The sequence below is a fragment of the Nomia melanderi genome, chromosome 7 (genome assembly GCF_051020985.1).
Source record: "Nomia melanderi isolate GNS246 chromosome 7, iyNomMela1, whole genome shotgun sequence".
Classification (NCBI taxonomy): Eukaryota; Metazoa; Arthropoda; class Insecta; order Hymenoptera; family Halictidae; genus Nomia; species Nomia melanderi.
Window position 1 is genome coordinate 17,971,971 of NC_135005.1, and position 18,377 is coordinate 17,990,347.

General features: G+C 43.9%; 1 protein-coding gene across 1 annotated transcript; it reads right to left on the minus strand.

The window, feature by feature from the left end:
- Positions 1-1,517: 1,517 nt before the first annotated feature.
- Y-h (yellow-h) lies at positions 1,518-17,890 on the minus strand. The gene is made up of 12 exons (XM_031972315.2): positions 17,750-17,890; positions 16,815-17,044; positions 16,329-16,489; positions 16,014-16,223; positions 15,619-15,890; positions 15,406-15,535; positions 15,053-15,300; positions 11,064-11,290; positions 4,600-4,739; positions 3,770-4,120; positions 3,214-3,463; positions 1,518-3,108 (listed from the first exon to the last, which is right to left on the minus strand). Exons 2-12 carry the CDS (start codon positions 17,038-17,040, stop codon positions 2,168-2,170), a joined length of 3,156 nt encoding a protein of 1,051 aa, XP_031828175.2. The 5' UTR covers positions 17,041-17,044; positions 17,750-17,890; the 3' UTR covers positions 1,518-2,167.
- Between the last annotated feature and the right edge of the window lie 487 nt (positions 17,891-18,377).

Genomic DNA, 18,377 nt, shown 5'->3' on the forward strand with positions numbered 1-18,377 from the left:
GAGACTGCGAAGAGCACTGATGGAAATGCTGAGGAACGAAAGTTTGAGGACACTGTTGAATCCAAGGAAAGTCAAAGCCTCGATAAACACGAGAAAGAAGAGGATATGAGAACCGTAAATTCCGGAGAAAGCGATAAGAGAGAATCAGAAAATAAAATCAACACCGAATCGGTACGATTTATCACGAATGTAGACGATATTGAAGGAAAAGAGGAATCTCTCCAGGTACTAGATTCCTGCTGGATAAAACCTGACATAATTATAGACTACTGCGAAGAGACAGACGAAGACGCTTACGAAGAGATCGAGCCCTTCACCGGAGAAACGAGAGAAGTTCCAGTTTCAGACGCCGATCAAGAGGGGAACGTGACAGAATTAAAAGAAGAGACGTCTTTCAAGATCATCGTGATGTTCTGGCTGCTGGTGATCTTCTTCTACATCCGACATTTTTATCGGAAGATGTTCTCTCTCACGCAGGTCTCGAGAGCCACTTCAACGTTGAAACCGTACGACGTGCACGCGGCATCGACGTCGACGTCGACTCTCCTCGAGAAAACTTCGCTGTTGAACAAACTTCGAGACGGAACTCGTTCCGAGGACGACGAAGAGTTATTCGAAAGCTCCGTTGATTACGAGTCCATGAATATCTCTCGCGCGATCGAGGAACGACTGAAAGCGGTCCTAGATCTGACAGCTGAGAGATCAGTGTCGAGGAACTCGGAATTCGACACCGAAGAAATGGCGGAGGAATTGAAGAGGGAAACCGAGGAGCTAGGTCTAAACGCAAGTGGACGCGTCGCGGAAGAAACGCCATTGTTCAACAAAATAAATGAAGAATCTTCAGAGAAGAGGGATTTATCTGTCTCCGAGTTGGAAGAGAAGATAAATTTACAGGCAGCAGAAGAAGTTCGGTCGTTTAGGTTCGAGGAACTGGGTCGACCTGGTTCCTCGAGGTCTCTTTTAAGAGATGAAGCGTCGTCTGAAATTATAACGGTCCACGAGGCGACAGTGGAAACTGGGAACAGCGCGGAAGGAATTCAGGAGAGGATTGTGAAGAAGGAATTGAGCTTAGTGATTGAGGAAGGTGAAGCACGGAAGTCTTCAAAGAAAGGAGGGACAAATGAAGAGGTAGTTGAAGAGAAAACGATGGAGAACGAGGAAGCTGAAGGTTCAGTCGGAAAACCTGAAGACTCTCCGCCAGTGCAGTTTCAAACTGCTTTCGATGCTCTGGACAGCTTCGATTCGCTTTACACGAGGCCATCCGTCACGTCGCACGCGGTTTCGTTCAGCAAACTGGACGTTGACGATATGGAAGAATTTTCAGCCGCGTCGAGCACGTCCGGCGAAGCTACTTGAAGCCGACGAACTCGATAGATTTTCATGTTTCTTAATTTTCAGTTCCTTTTATTTAACAAAAGTATATTTTCTCGTTTCGAAATATAAAGTACATCCCGTTGGAAACATATTTTCCGTTCGTTTATAATGATTTCGTGAGACCGATTGCGTTTCTTGCGATTACATTCGATTGTACAATTCTCCCGGGTAAGAGGTAGCGAGTAAGTGTTCTTGTGCGTTTAAAATAGTAGATGGTTCGTACGATCAAATTTGTTATCTTTCACGTAGGTACTGATTTGTGAGTATTTTTCACTTGTATCTTGCATGCGACTTTGTGGATTCGTTAATAAACATGTCATGTAAATCCGCGAAACAGATTGAATATAATAAATCTAACTCGCACATCGTTTCTCGATACGTTATTCTGTCTTTGTATGCGTGTGACCGTTATATTTGAACTTCAATTCATCATACGTCGCAATCTATACAGAGATAGTCATTTGTTCGATCAATTCTTAGCTTAAAAGGAACATTCCCTCCGTACGAATCTTTCATTGATAAAAATCACGTTCATTCTCTAAAAATATCAAATCTCTCATTTCCAAGCCACGTACAATAGAATTTCCTCTTCGCGATAATTCTGCGCGCCATTTTGCTTCGTCGCGTGCTCCAGTGGCGCCAAATTTAAACTCTTCGAAAGAATCTCCTATCTAAACTCCAATGTTAATACCAAAATGACAAAATTCGTGCTTGGCAATAAGTCTGTACACTCGAGCTTCCAACGACTCCCACACAAAAAGCACCAAACTTCTTCCCTCTCATCCTGAAATTCTTAACAAGTATCATCGTAGCCATGCCCGAAGCTGTGCACTATATAGTTGGGGTCGCAGATAGTGTCTTTGATAGCTTCTTTGATGTTAGCCTTGAACACCCTGTAGTTGACCTTGCTGTTGTCGATGCTGCCGTACAGATACATAGCCAGGCTGTTCGACAGCACCCAAACGCTCTGATCGTACTGGTGATCGACCTTGATATCGTTGGGGAAGACGAGAGACAAGTTGCTGGTGCCGATCACTCCGAGGTTCTGGGGGATGTACTCTTTCCTGGTGTCCCAGCACCAGACGGAGTCCCTGGTGACCATGTTGAAGAACATCACTCCGTTCCTGTCGACGACAGAGCCCGAGGAGTGTCCGTAGTCCTTCGCCCTCGGCAGGCCGATGGGCATGAACGCGTCGGTGTAGTTCTCCGCGCTCCTCTTGTCCTTCAGAACGGAAGTGGGCACCGCGAACTCGCGGAAGCTGGACAGAGGATGGAAGAACAGGGTCCTGTCGTCGTTGGTGTCGACCGGGCCCAGCGCTATCGCGAAGATCCCGTCCGTCCATTGGAATTTTATACCGTGATGGTCGTACTTCGACGCCAACGGGTCAGGGAAGAACAGATGATGCTGGATTCTGAACGACGAATCCTGCATGAAATCGTAGACGAGCAAACCGTATCGGAACACGTCGGACGCGTACGCCACAGCTGACCCGCAGTCCTCGTTCCTGATGTCCACGACGATGTTAGTGTACAGGGAGTCTTGCTTCACCTGGTCGTCGGGGAACACGTATTTCCTGATGAGGCTGTCCGTCAGCAGATCGAAGATGAAGATCGCCGGAGGGCAAGTCGCCTTGCCACCCGAAGATACCTCTGTCTTCCCGGAGTCTAGGACCCAGAGACGATCGCATTCGTCTACTTGCACTCTGAAGACCGAAGTCAGACCGTCGCAGCTCCCTAAGGAAATGTTTTGCGTGTGAAATTAAAACTCAAGTGGAAAGAAATTATGCGAAACAGCGAACGTTGATTAAATTGAGAGAAGTGGGAAAATGGTTTGGCAACCTGTTTGATGCCAGCTCCAATCAGGATAAGGTCTCAACTTCGGGCTCCTCGTCTTCGAGTGTCTAGGCACGGTAGCCAGCGTAGCTGGGATACCATTTTTCCATTTCGGAAGGGTAATGAACACTTTCTCTCGCCAGACGTCCAGGCCTAGAGGCAAATTATTCTCGGCGATGAAGTCTCCGTCGTAAATGGCAGCATCTCTGGCTTCGACACTGTCGTACGTATAATCGACAGTGGACCAGGCATAGACCTAAAAAGATTATCTCAGATAAAACGATTTCTTCGTTATTCTCCTTGTACAGCGTTCGAAGCTGAAATTCATCTAAAAAGAATACAAAATGGAGTTGCATATGCCAGCTGTCGATAAAACAGGTTACCAGTTCGGCATTTCAAGTTCAAGATGGCGGACAATTAAAGGCAGTGCTCTTTGAAAAACCATAAACGTAATTGAGGAAGTTCACGCGGGTAAACAGATTTATAACTCTCCAGCGATTTCTGCACGCGATTAATGTATGAAACTTCGCGGTCTGATTGTTACAGGAAGTTCGCGTCTTACTAGTTCCATGGCGGGGCCGACATAATCGTCTTCCAGGTGGCCTCGACCTGGGTCATAATTGAACACGTGCGTATCGAGCTGATTCACCGAGTAAGGATCGGTCTTCAGTACGCTCGGATTCCTCCCGATCGGCCTCGAGCGGTCCCTGCTCCTCTCGAACGAGGATGGAAAGAAGTAAGCGCCCGAGTGCGGCGTCGAGCCGTACAAGTAATTACTGTACTCCGGGGTTGTGGGTAGCTGCCTGTCCACCGAGCTCTCCAGGGTCGTGGCAACGTCCCCGTGGTCCGGGCAATTTATGTGGCCTGGCAGCTCGTCGTGCGTCGCGATCAGCGTCTTGTAGTTCCTCAGGGACTGCAGGCCATTTAGAAATCAAATTCAAATATTTCTTAATGAATCGAACGGTTAGTGCTACGAAGCTATTCTAGTAATTCTTAGTTTAAGGGGAAGTTTAGTTTTTAGCGAGAAGCGTTATCGCTAAGCCAACGAAGAAGCCTGGGTGCTGGGATGGAATAACTGAAGCCAAAAGAGAAAGGAGAGGGATAGAATTTTTGATTTTACAAAGCATTGGACCTGCTTTATAACGCTCTCGATTTCTGCAAAAGGATAATATTCAAAAGTGGTTAGCTATCGATCGCTACCTCAACCAAGATGAACCAGAGACACGAAGGTGAATGCATAAAAAACGATTGACCGGAATAACGCGCGTTACGCGTGCGTTGCGTTCGTTGGAGCACAAGCGTTACCGCGTTCCCGGTTTTATCGGGCAGCGGTTATTACGACAGGAAGCCGATCTTCATCTACGGGTTGCGTAAGGGAAAAGCGATCCATACCGAGCGGAACCCCGGAGACACACTCCTCGAGCCGGGCGTTTCAAGATCGCGTGAAAGCGCGTGGCTTCCAGCCGGCGAGGCGAACTCCTGCGCGCCGAGCAGGCACATCGACATCAGCCACGGCAGTACGTTCGCCATACCTGAAAAGAAAGGAGATTCCGATGCGTACGCGATAATGCTTCGATCGGCGGCCTTCGTTGACCGATTTCCCAACGAAGTTCACGTGACGGCCTGATTTTAGCGACCGCCACGCAACGATCCCCTTCTGCAACCCCCGGGCGACAGCGAATTTGATAATCGTTGTGTAACAGGCACTGGCTATTGGATAATACTCGAACACCCTGCGGCGAGACTACCTTCAGACTCGATCTCTTGATCTCCTGGATCATACGCGACCGTGAAACTGTTGATTCAGTTTTTTGTTCGAGTAAGATCCGGGATATATCTTCGGGCGATTTGGAACGTGCGGAGGATGATGGAATTGCGAAACTTTGAATTGAACCCTTTGTCTCGCGGTCTCCTTTGCGATTTCAATCGATTTCGGAGCGGTAATATTGAGAGATTATTCGTAATGGCTTCTGAAATGATTGTACAATATACTCAGAAGCTGTAGAAGAAAGGCTTTCTAACCTACAAAGAACGAAGGAACGAGTAGATCTTTGAATAGTAGAATAATTTATTCGTGTGGTATTAAACATAACCTAACGCAGACACTTCGGAATATTTGTGTGTTCCGAAGATGTAAGGAGGTATTGATCTAACAAATCAGTTGATACATGACCAGTTGCAGCTACCAAGAGTCGGTTCGCAATAAATTTTCGAGGCGACGGAGCCCGTGAGAGTCACCGTAGCGGGAGAATGGCGGGCGCGACACGTGATCGGAATGGTGTACCATGGCTGGCGATATCGTGACACGATTCTACAATTATCGTGACTTTCCTATGGGTGCACTTTTGCCTGTGCTCTTTCTCGCACGAGACAGCAGTTCAAACGGTTCTCTCTTCAGGTCGGGGAACCTGATCGAACGTTTCCTTCGAACGAGTTAGCTGCCATTGTTACGCCATCTTGGAAGCTGTAGCTTTTACACTGCTAGCTTCTACGTTTACGATATTTTTCTGTTACGATAAGGATATTGTTAAAGCGAATGGAATAGAATTCGATGGAATGTGATTTATAATCGATATAGATTCTTCCGTTGAGTAATAGGCGGAGAAACGACGCGGACGTCGAAATAATTACAGCGACGGCTGTGTCTAATCGAAATTACTATCTCCATTAAACGTGAAAACTCGTAAATTATAAATCCACAATTACAAATCGTACAATCACAGATCTGCCCGTGTGAGTTTATGCGTTCACGTTTAAAAGCGGAAGTCGATTAACCGGACGGAATTGTTTCGTTCATTTTTCGAAGTGAATTGCTACCGAGTTGGACGTGTTGAAAGTTCAATTAAACGTTAATCTCCGTGAAACGGGCGGCTTGCATAATTGCACGGGAACGGTAATGACGGCTAATTAACGCGTGCGAGGGGCGAAAGATGCAACGCGCGGGGGACAGCGAGTTTGAAAGGAAAGCGAACACGCCGCGCGGCTCTCGAGATGAAGCTGCGGCGTAACGACTTTCAAGGTGACATGACCGGTGATTACTTTCGCCCAGGATGTCCGAGAAAAGCTGACACGGGCTGATACACGTCTATCGTGATCATTAAAAATCCAATCAGCCGTTTCAAATCAAAGTTAACGACTAGGTATCTTGAATTTCGCGCGATTAAAGCTAACCTATCTCATTAAGGAAAGCAAATTTAGAAGGGAAACACTTATACCGAGTTTTTCCTAATTTGTACATTGAAGCAAATGAAGGATTGACGTTTCTGTTTTTAGTTATTTAATCAATACTTTGAACTATATTATTAAACGAAGTTCAACGAAGTTCAGAGATTTCGATGCGCGGTAGAGCGATCTTGGTATTCGGAAAATGTCGTTGACGATACCGTGTAATTAAAACATTAATATTTGATTAATGAATTACCGATATCTCATGAAACGGAATCAACGATTACAGTTTCCCAATTCGGTCGCTAGAAAAGGTCAATAAAACTTTCTAAACCCGTCTGTCGAGTAGTCGTTAGGATAATTGATGGATCAGCGAGAAGCAGGCGAAAAAATAAGTAACAATTTAGATCACGGAAATCGTTCGTCGTGCGAACTGTCACGTTCCAAACAGTCACTGCTAGGTTGTAATGTGAAACGTCGAATTTCTCAGCAGTCGCAAGCCGATCGTTCAAGTTATTCTGCTCGAGTTCGTTTAACCATCGAGAACACTGTACACAAAACAAATGCTGCGCATTCCGGCTAACTGAGATCTCCGTGTCAATGAAAAAAAAGCAATTGGTTCTATCTGTATATGGCACAGCTGAATAATCAGTCTTACGAGTCGAAGGATGATTACGAAACTCACAAAATCCCCGTTGAATCGCGTTCGATTACCTGGAGGATTCCGGAGGCGGGTAAAAGTGTTCCTCAAGGTGACCCACTGACTCTTGACTCGCGTTATAGGTTGTTCACATTGGTGGAAAAGCGGAGAGAACGAGAAAACGGAGAGAAACTTCTTCTATGGAAACGACGGAGAAAAGATGAGCTGAGGTAAAAGCGAACTTCGCGGTACTTGCGAGCTCAGGCCACGAGGAGAACGCGATGACGGTCAAATAGAGATGTTCGCTCGGGATGAGACCGTGGATGTTACCCGACTGCCATATTCACTATCCGGGTCATAAGTGTGTCTAGGTGTACTACGAAAGGAGAGAATGGCGAATCCCTTCTCTCGGAGAAGATTTTCCCTCTCGTTCGTATTACGAGGCTGCGGTATAGGTCATTGGCGGTTAGCTCGTTTCGAGATCGCGAAAAAGGGAGCCACCTACTACTCGAATCATCCAAATGGAAAACAACGTAGAAGGAAATGTTCGGAAAAGTCTGAAGAGAATGATTTGATAGGGTTTTGAAGTAAATTAGATTATAGGTCAATTGTATAGGTCATTGGCGGTTTGCTCGTTTCGTGATTGTGAAAAAAGGGAGTCCCCTACTACTCGAGTCATTTAAATGGAGAATAAAGTAGGAGAAAATTTTCTGAAGAATTTGAAGAAAATGATTTGATAGAATTTCGAAATAAAAATGAGATTATAGGTGAACGATATAGGTCGTCAATTTGATAAACGTTAATTTTTGTAAATGGCGTTTGAGAAACATTGTACTTTGAATTTTCAATCTACTATGAGCAACTTTCGCCACGCGTCAGAGAGGATGACATTTTCGAGACGTTCCCAAGTTAATTATCCTCAGTTTATGGGACATTCGTTTTTCTCGGTATGACAACGCATTGTCAACATAGCGTCACCAAGCAGTGTATTTTAAGAATCTCCGATTTCGTCGAAGGAAGTTTACAGGATTCTTCGCAGGCTAGACGATGAAATAACTGGCATAGAAAATCACTTAATATCGATCGCAATTTATCCACAATCGCGAACAGAAACTCTACCGTAAAACACTTCATTATTACGTGATCAAGATAAAGCCTAACGTGGTTGCAATAAAAACACAGTGGTTCAGGAAGAAATGAAACAGAAGAAACCGGTAGTAGCAAGAAGGATCAACAACCTGCTACTTTGATTTCCACGGTGATCGTAACGGCAGCCGATCTATCAACATAACGCGCACGCTACCCGAATAAATGCAATAATTAAGAGGCTAAAGAAAGAAAATAATAGGTGTTACAACGCGGTTGCAAATCATTTTCTTTACAAGCGGCGATTAAGAAACCGTGTAATTACCGGCGCAACAATCTGCTCCGGTTTCTCACATTATCCTAGGAGGAGAATATTTGATTCTGTAAACAGCATTTTTACCACACAACTTGCAATCAAACATTGAATGTAAATCAAATCGTGCGCGCATTATATGCATTCGGATATATTCGCCTCACTCGCACACTTTCTAGAACACTTTCGTCACCGTGCATCAATTTCACGCGCGTTTCGAATATTCTGGATTCATTTAACGCGAGCATCGTTAACATATCGAAATCAGTATTACGTATTGATACAATATTAAAAAATTCATCCAGAAACAGGTCAATATTACACAATGACAGTCGAGACATCGACGATTCAAACGAAACGTGTCAATTGTTTAGACCAAACGTTAACACGTCAATTTCTATCACTATATACAGAAAGATTCAAATATCGCATCGCCATTACATTTTAAATCGATAATCGAATGAAATTTCATGTCTCTTCTAATGCGGTAATTAGCAAAGTTGCGTGTCTTCACGTAAAAACGGGATCTCTCGTTGTCGGCACGCAATGCGTTAACATTGAGGAAACGGCGTTACCTGCGAGACGATATTTCGAATCTACCGAAGTGAATGAATCAAAGGAGTACGCATTTCCAGTGCACCCCGCGATATTTAGAGCGGTTTCAGACGATCGCTCTCTCGCCCGTTCGGTTCGCGCGGTTGCGAAACAGGGGAATCCGTTCGGCCGAATGCATCAGAGCATCGTTACGCCAGCATTAATCCCGTGAGAACCCTTCGGTTTCTTTGATGCGCGCAGATAGAGCCGAGGAAACCGGCGAAACGAGGAGAAGAACGAGCGAAACGGGGGAACAAGAAGATGAAGATCGACCGAGGAATTCAGGTGGAAATTAGGTCGAACCTCGATAACTCGAAGACCTCTGCGGCTCGTGAATAGTTTCTAAACGATTCTGACAAGATACTTCAATAGAATCTCCTCTAATTGAGAACCTGTGCAATTTGAAACACGGGAACTCCGTAATTCGAATTATTCGGACGCCTAATATGCATTTTTCTACCCATCACATTGAAATATCGTGTTACACGTAAGTCGGACCTCTATTATTTGTATATATTTGCAGTTTATACGATAATATTCCGATATTAATATATAAATAACATTACAACACTCGTACAAATAAGATACTTGTTTATCAAAGCTGTTTCTCTCCACCTTCTCGTTGCATTCCGCGCGAGGCTACGACAGTGTTGCGATAAACGTTCTCTAATTCAAGGTATTTCTCTTTTCACACTCGCTTGACGATTGCTCACTCGAAAGTGCGAGTGATTTCTTGCATTGTAATCGTCCTGCGTAGTCTTCGAGCGTAGTATCCGTTACGACACTATTGCGAATCGCGGTAATTATAGAATTTCTATACATGTCGAAACCAATGATTGGACGAGTTTCAGCTGTCGGATGACCGCGGCAAATCAGCGATTTCCAACAACGTATCGATGATTGGAATCCGATAGACTTTCGTGCGGACTTTTGACTCGCCGATTTAGTTCGCGTGAATATAGACACGTTCCCGTATCGATCTTAGATCGTCTATATTCGAAAGTATGAATTTGGCTAATGTTTCGCGGCATGTTAGCCACCGGTTAGAAAGTGTGTTCGTTACGCGTGTGTGCCCGACAATCGCCGATAAACCGTTCGATGATGTGTAATATTTGTAATATTCATCGCGCGGTTCGCGTCGGTCCACGAAAGCCGGGGAAAACTGTGCTACAGTTTGCGCAACGTAAAATCGGCGGCGCGGTTGTTGGCACACCGAAGAAAACGCTCGGAACAATGGCCGCGCGTGTGCTTTAGGGACTGTTCTACGGAAAGCAATTCGCTCCGCGACAACGCCGGCGAGTAATGATCGCATTTTTACGAGGACACACCGGCACCGCCGCCATTGTTTTTGCATCGGGAGGCTCGTTTTAATTTCGCTACGGCGCAACGCCACGCAGAAGTATTTGGCAACTTACGCGTTCCAAGTGCAGGTCGGTTTTAGGAAAGTGTTTCTTTACAGGATCGTTACTTCTGTGTTTCGAAATAGATTTATAAGAGTTGAATTGTCATTAACCGTTCGAGTCCCAGAGGTTTTGGTGAAAATCCGGTCGAAAAACAGTTTCGTTTGAATTTAGAAACTGAACGACGCTTTTCTATGTTTACAGAAACAAATTTTAAATAGCGCGATCGTTAGATTTTTCCAGTCTTAGGCGAGTAACAAGAAAAATGAGAATGAATATTTCGAAGGAGAAGAGATAAACAAGCTTCATCTTATTCTACGATGATGCACGATGATAGAGAAGCGCCATTGCGCCGCTCGGGGCTCGAACGGTTAACACGTCGACTGCCACGTCGGTCACCGATGATCGGAGCTTCCAAATTACTCGACAATTACAATTTGTCGGGTAACTAATGTCGAATGGAAATATTTCACAGCGTAAATTACTAGATAATCGTGTCACGTAAGCATTCCGATAGCAAATAATAAGTAACTGTTCCTCTTTATTTTTACTAGAAAAGAATAAGCGAGAGACATAAAACTCTGAAGGTTTTCGTGGCAGTAAACGTGTTAATGTTCGAATGTTCACGATGCAGAAGGATGGAGAGGTTTGAACTCACCGGTGCCGGATGTCTGCTTGTGCTTCAGCCATTTCCTTTGGAGACAGTCGTGGTTGTACCTCAGAGTATTAGGTTCGTCCCAATTATAGAGGAAAGAGTGAGTCGGGCTGTGGTAGACGTAGCCGTTCGACGGTTTAGGTGTCTTAAGTGGCGACCATTGATTCCTCTGTCGGCCGTACGATCCGGTTTCCGTTTCCAAGCTTCTCTTTTTGCCCGTCATGGCATCTCTGCGAGGATAGTGATTAAATTCGTCTATTGACCTAACAGATTGTTCAATCGCAGACTATGCATTTCGTTCGTAATTTAAATGTTCAAATGTTTTAGGACTGACGATTCAAATTTTCGAATTTTTCAATCTGCGAGTCTGCGAATGTTCGAATGAAATACGTGATTCAATTAAAGTCCCTACATTCCTTTTTACATCTTGTACCCATAAATGTTTGCAATCACGTAAACGTCTAGATTCCACTGATTAACTATTGATTAGGCGGCTAACCAATTGAAAAATCTGTGAAAGGCCTGGTGACCGAGCGAACTCGCCCTCGCCAATTAACTGGTTCACGGGGACGTAATCGTATCATCGAGAAAGTGCTGTGGAAAAATGCACGCCAGAACGTAACTGCGTTATTACGTTACGCTGCCATTCAAGGTGGAATTTCGTAACGGATCGCGCCAGGGCGGCGTAGAATCATTCTCCCGATTAGGGAAAAACAATGATTCGGGATGAAATTTCCCGAGGCGATGATGTAACCGCGGACAGAACCGAATTGTAATTGGGAAAAGTCGCCGGGAAGCGAGCCGGTGACTCGGTTACGAGTCGTAAATATGCTCATAATAGTTTAATAGGTGTATTATATAATTACAAGAGATTCTCAGACTGTGCTACCACCTTGCATTCATTGCCGATGCACTTGGCGGAAGAATTACACAACGGCTCGCATTTGTTCCGATAAACGGCTAATGGAAGTATACAATCGAACGCGGCGCATCGTCGAATTTTATCTCAATTTAAATTTAAATTTAAAATATATGTATTAATTTAAACTGAGATAAATTTCAAAATTTCAAATTTCAATTTAAATTTATCTCACTCTCGCGAAGCGTTGCCTATAAAAATGGTACTTCTCACAGATAAAGTCGACCCAACGTTAGATCCACATTTTCGCGTAATTTTTGTGGAATGTTGCGTTTCCTTCAACCACAGCACGTGTTCGTTCAAGAATGTTCTTTTTCCCTTGGGTTCGGTAATTAGATAAGTAACCGACTAATCGTTCGTCATTTTTAAATGGCACAGCTGGCACGTTTCACCGTGTCCGAGCAAAAAGTTCTAAGGAATGACGAACGATCGGTTCCAGTTAATCGACGATTACACGCCGAGATATTCGGGAGTGCGTTTCAGTCGCAGAATTCAAGCTCACGGCCATCGAACTGGTTCGTGAGACGGGGAATCGAATGATTTGCGTTACCTCGAATTGGCTCTGACTGGTTCCAATGGCTCGGCCCGCAAATGACGCGAGACCGCTCGTGTTTAACATAAACGTTACTTTCCACCGGCGATCGGGAACACTTTCGGTTTCGCGAACGACTTCCTCCTCGAGACCGCGGGATCTTGTAAATAAAGAAAGTAATAACGCCGGTTAATTCATTCACTCGACGCCCACTATTAGTTCCTTAAGCCACGCTCCCGCTTCCCGGAAGAACCGCGATAAACCTCGGGGGCCGTTTTGCTCCCGAAGGTTCTCGAAACCTGCATTTTTCTATTGTGAAGGGTTAGAAAGTAATTATTAGAGCTGTAAGTAGTTCACGTAAGAATTCATTGAACTTATGAATACATTATCTTCGAAAGTGTTAATGAATATTCAGCAGCGACCATAGGTAGCTATACTCCTCGTGTGTTTCTTTCGAAAGCTAACGTTTTTGAATACAATGCAACGCGTTAATTATTCGTTCACCGATGGAAACTCAAACGAACGTTTCAAATGAAACAAACTCAAAGAATCGAAGCGGATAAATGTAATCTATCGCAAGTTCAACTGTGATCTTCACTGTACGTTTCATCCGTGGGAGAACGTGGCTTCAAACGAACAAGTTCCAACGAACATTTCCTCCTTCGTCCTCTTCGTCGAAGGCTCCCTTCGCTAGTTATGGAATCAGCCCTGCGAAATCACTTAATTCTTGCATCGTGAAATTCATTGAAAATCAACCGTACGTCACCAGGGGAGGGCAAACGGAAGTATTCGGATATTTTCAGTCGCAGCTTCGGCATTCGCGACGAAACGTTCGGTCCGAGCGATATGCTCTCGCGGAACTTTCTCGTTCCAATGTTACAGAACAAATTTCCACGCGGAACGGGTTTCTTCTCACTGATTGCTCGATCGTAAAAAGTTCAATTGGATAATGAAAACACCGAGAAAAACACTTTCCGACGACGACGAACACCACCGTCCGAGATTATCCGATCCCGCAGACTGATCACTCCGAGGACTGTTCGACGGCTCGGCCGACAGACGCGAGCCGAGAAAGCAGAAACGAGCGATTTTCTTGCACTCGCGGTTAGTTTCCTATTCGCAGATTGTTTTATAATGCCCCGCCATCCCCTTCCTCTCTCGCCGCTCCCTCCATCATCGGCGCATCAATTAAAATTTTTATCTTGACAGGATCGAACAGCGTTCGCCGCACTGTGAAACGTTATCTATTTGCAACTTAGCGAGGTGCGCAAATTGCTAGAATGTATACACGTTCCAATACATGTACGATGAAATTTTCAGCGCGCTTCCTATTGTCAGATTATAAATACAGTGGTTCAATGCTTGATCATATTCTTTTTTGCGTAAGTAAACAATCGAAAGCGCGTCACGGAAGAGCACCGTTGTATATTATCGCAATAACTGTACATTACCTAATTTCAGTAATTTTCCATGATAATTAACGGCCGGGACCATCCGATTAGATAAGAGGACAATAGTTAGGTACAAAATTGTTCGTTTGTTGCGCAGGAAACTTTACACGAACCAAATTGAACGGACACGATCTCCGCCATTCGAGAGACGATATTTCGTTCTGTAATCATTGTAACACCGATTAATTTCTTTAGCTACATTAGAATTAAACTAGCCCACTACTAACTCATAATGAAACGAATTGCCGTAGTTTTTTCTACGTCGATTCACGAGAACGTTCAACGAGGACAGATAAAGCATCACTGACCAACACGCTGGCCGAGGTTTCCGCCTTATATAGCCTCGAGAGTACCACGGGAAGTATCGTGGACCGACAATGTAAACTTTTTGGTGCCTCGGGTGCTTAATAAAGAATAACGTCCTCGCTTTGCATGAAATCGTGCTCCATCGGGCCGTCGATACCGGTTGCGAAACAGGTGATCCAATTTCTCGGTCACCGGGAGTACTTATGGTCAACGAGATAACGATTGCGCAATGTCAACAGGCCGAGGAAGCGTTTTTGCCAGGAAAACAGGATTGCGCAAGCGATCCTGCTATAAATCAGTGTCGCGATCGTTTCCATTTGGGCATAGTTAGGCCCGCTACTTGACGGCCATTTTGTATGGTTCCGATATTGCCGAGTATGGACACGATTCGCGTCTCAAGCACTAATACCTTGATAGAAACATCGAAAAATTCGAATGACTAATTATTAGGTTTACCTCCATTTCGGCTAACATTTTGACACTCGAATGTTATTTCGTCTAGAAATATTCAGTCGCTTTAAGGTTGAAACTCGAATGTAGGAGGAACACAAAATGGCGGCGTTAGAGCCCTCCGTCGGTAAGATGGAATTCTAATTTTGAGTTTCATCTTCTCGAATTTGTTCACAACTGTAAAATGCATTGAGTTCGAGGGAGTTAATAAGAGTCAGTGCGAAAATAGAAAACTCTGGTGCGATGAAATTGTAAAAAAAGGTATTGTAATACATAATTTGCTACAGTGTTCGTTTCCAATCTCTAAATAATTGTTATAGATTAATGTACCCACGTATGACAGCACGAAGGTGACAAGGACAGGTACGAATCGCAACGAGTACCCGCCGTCAATTCCCTCACGCTCCCTTTCAAAACTCGGAAGTTAACTTCGCTCGTGTCTAAAGTATCAAGCGCTGCTTTTTGGTATCTGTTCGTCATTATCCACAACTCCTCTTCGTGACAAGACCAGGAAATTCGTCTGCGTTTTACTTTCATTCCGCTGGTGAACTGAAGAAGCTCGGAGGACTCAGCAATCACTGGCTGCGATTGAAAGATCATCGTCGAAACACATGCGAGATTCGAGCCAACGCATTGAGCAACAATTTTACAGCGGTATAACATTAGAAGTAACAAGTAAATACTAACCATATTTTCCTTAGTCATCGGTCGATTTTCGTTCCAGCATGCAATCTGGTTATTCGTGAGCCCGAAGAAGAGAATCTGCGACAGTGACATTGCTTTGGCACTCGACTGCGTAGGCAGAATGTCTTTGTACCTGAATTAGTAAAATTCATTCGTGAAAAGAATAAAAACAGATTCGAAAGAATTCAACGATAGAATAATTAAGATTATAATTACTCGTAAAAGTGTACTGTGTGATGCGAATGGACGAGCTGATGACTGTTGACAGAGACCATATTGCGAGACGACATAGGGCTCAAATAAAGCATCCCGGTTTTGTGGGATAAAGCCAGCCCTAGAGGACCATCCTCGAGCTGGAAAGTTTCTCCATTGATCGTATAGTCGACCATCTTTGGATCGTAATTGAGAGCGCTCGATACCATTCGATTCCAACCTGTATGTGGGCTGTAGATCACCAACGCGTAACCCGTCACGTCCGCTAAAATGGCCTGCAACGGAACGTCCAACAGTCTTTATAGAGCTTCTGACAAATATATTTCTCGAAATATGTCAGCTATAGTGACAAATCTATTAAGAGGTGAAATGTTCATATTTCGAAGAGCCTCACTTACATCGAAATATAGCGGATGACCATGAGGCTTGATGATCGGCGTGATCAATAAGCCTTGTCCGCTCGTGCTGTTTGTCGCCAGTTCCTTTGGGATTGTCATGCATTTCATTAACCTGTCAGTTGCCAAGTTGAAAATGAAAAGCTTGGGGGGACAGACGGTGTCGGTGCCGATTTTCCCGTTGTCCAGGACATACAAGATGTTTCCGATAATCTGTTCGAAAGACGACACGCACATGTTAAATTATTCCATTCAATTTCAAACGAACTTTGTAGCTTTCCCAGGAATATCTAATTTAATTCTTGAAATTTTCATTACTTGCACTCTGAAGACACTGATGATACCGGAGCAATCCGTTTTGGTCCACGACCAATCAGGGTAAGGCGCCAGAAGCGGGCCGCCGTCGCCATGTTTCGAGGACACGACGTTCAAAGAAGACGGCACACCTTTAGCTCTTACCACCGTCACAAATTTTCTACCTTGAAACAAATTTTTATTGCTCAGAAAGATAAGCGAATTGCTCACAGGGACACAAAAAAATATTGTCTCTTAAGTGGCGAATGAACAGTTCAGAAGAGATTCCACTCGAAGCAATGTACAACGCGACTTCTATATCTATCAGAATCTATAACTACTATGTCAGTTCATTGTTAAATTTACATAATTATATATCTTCTTTCATATCTATTCTACGTTCCTGAAGTAACGTTGTGCAATTTTCACTTTCTTTCGCGTCGGTATTAACCATCGTTCTTTCACTTCGATGTAATTTCACTTTGTTCTTTTATCACTGCTAATCATTACCATCAGGCGCCACGTCGATATCGATGGGGATATTGTTCTTCGCGATGTAACCGCCGTTTCGGAGGAGCGTGTCGCGTTGTTCCTCACTTTCGTAGGCATAATCCAGATACTTCCACTGTAGGACCACACTCAAAGCGTGGTTCCGCAGCTCCAGGGATGTAACTTGCATCCGATTCTCCAAGGAGATCGCGCCGAAGCAGAACGCCAGCAACCACGATGCGAACATTTCCCTGAAAAGGCACGGTGGACTCTCATGGTTTCGTAGCCTCGCGGACGGTACCTTCCGCGATATTTGAAACCGCGTTATATGACAGTCATAAGAGACGCGATAACCGAGTCATTGCTTTCACGGATTAGACGATCGACCGGTAATATAGTTGCGCCTACACTTTTATGTTCACTTCCATTAACCGCATGCGCTGGAAATTAATTTAGAGGTTTTGCTAAGTGCTGCGCGAAGAATTCTGTTTTTACCTATTTTACGCGATTATCTAGACTGACTTTGTTTATATAATCATTTTGTATAGAATGGTACACTTCGAAACAATTTATACGTATTGCAATCGGACTGTGGGCGTGTAGAAAATGTCAATGGCAATTTTGGGACGAAAATGTCTCGACGTAGGGTTAAAAGTTGGATGTGTTTCGCCATTATCTTTAAACGTGCATGTCATTTTATCTTCAAAAAAGAAGAAACATTGAGTTTGGCTTTTCTCCTTTAAATTGAATAGATTTTGTCGATCCCTTATGTGTTACTGATAGTTTCATTCTTTGGAAAATATTTCCTTAAATAAGTTGAGCTGTTGTAATAATGGCACGATGAAAATTTGTTGAAAAAATTGAAACGCAGTGTCACTGAAGTGACGAACAGTCATTTTTTAAATAGACCCGGGAATGGTTAAATAAACGCACTATCGTTTAACGAATATACTCACGTTGCCAATCGTTTTTCAGGTGTCAAAGAAAATGACGCTCGATAATGAATCTAGGCAAGCAGCGTGCAGCGAAGAGAAGGAATAAGAACAGGTGGATGATTAAATATCCCCGTAGAAATTACTGTACTTCCGTGTTGAAGGCTGATAAGGCGGAACGATAAGACGGTGGATTTCCTTCGGTAAAAAACGAGGTATCTATATTTGTTACTCTTCGCAGCTTAACAGAGACAGAGTAGTTTTTTCAAATGCGATCGGTACAGACTTCGATTGTCTCGGAACGAATGCAACAGTGTAGAAATTTATGCGTTTAAAAAATGTGTGTATTTCCCAAGAATTTATTCGACTTATTTCTAAGTAAACTTAAACTTGGTTATCTGTAACTAAAGCAGTGGAGTATGAAATCTTCATCGCAGATGCAAGACCGTAGGTCAATATCTATTACGGAGGCTATTAAAATGACGACGAGAAGAATTGAATAAAATAGAAACATTGCTTAGAATGTACAGGATGAGTAAATCATCATTCAAGTCAGTTGAACGTCGGGGAAAATTTATTGGGCGATAACGATTCTTTCATACTTTGTACTTTATGGAAATATGTTTCACTTATTTCTTGGACCGTATATTAT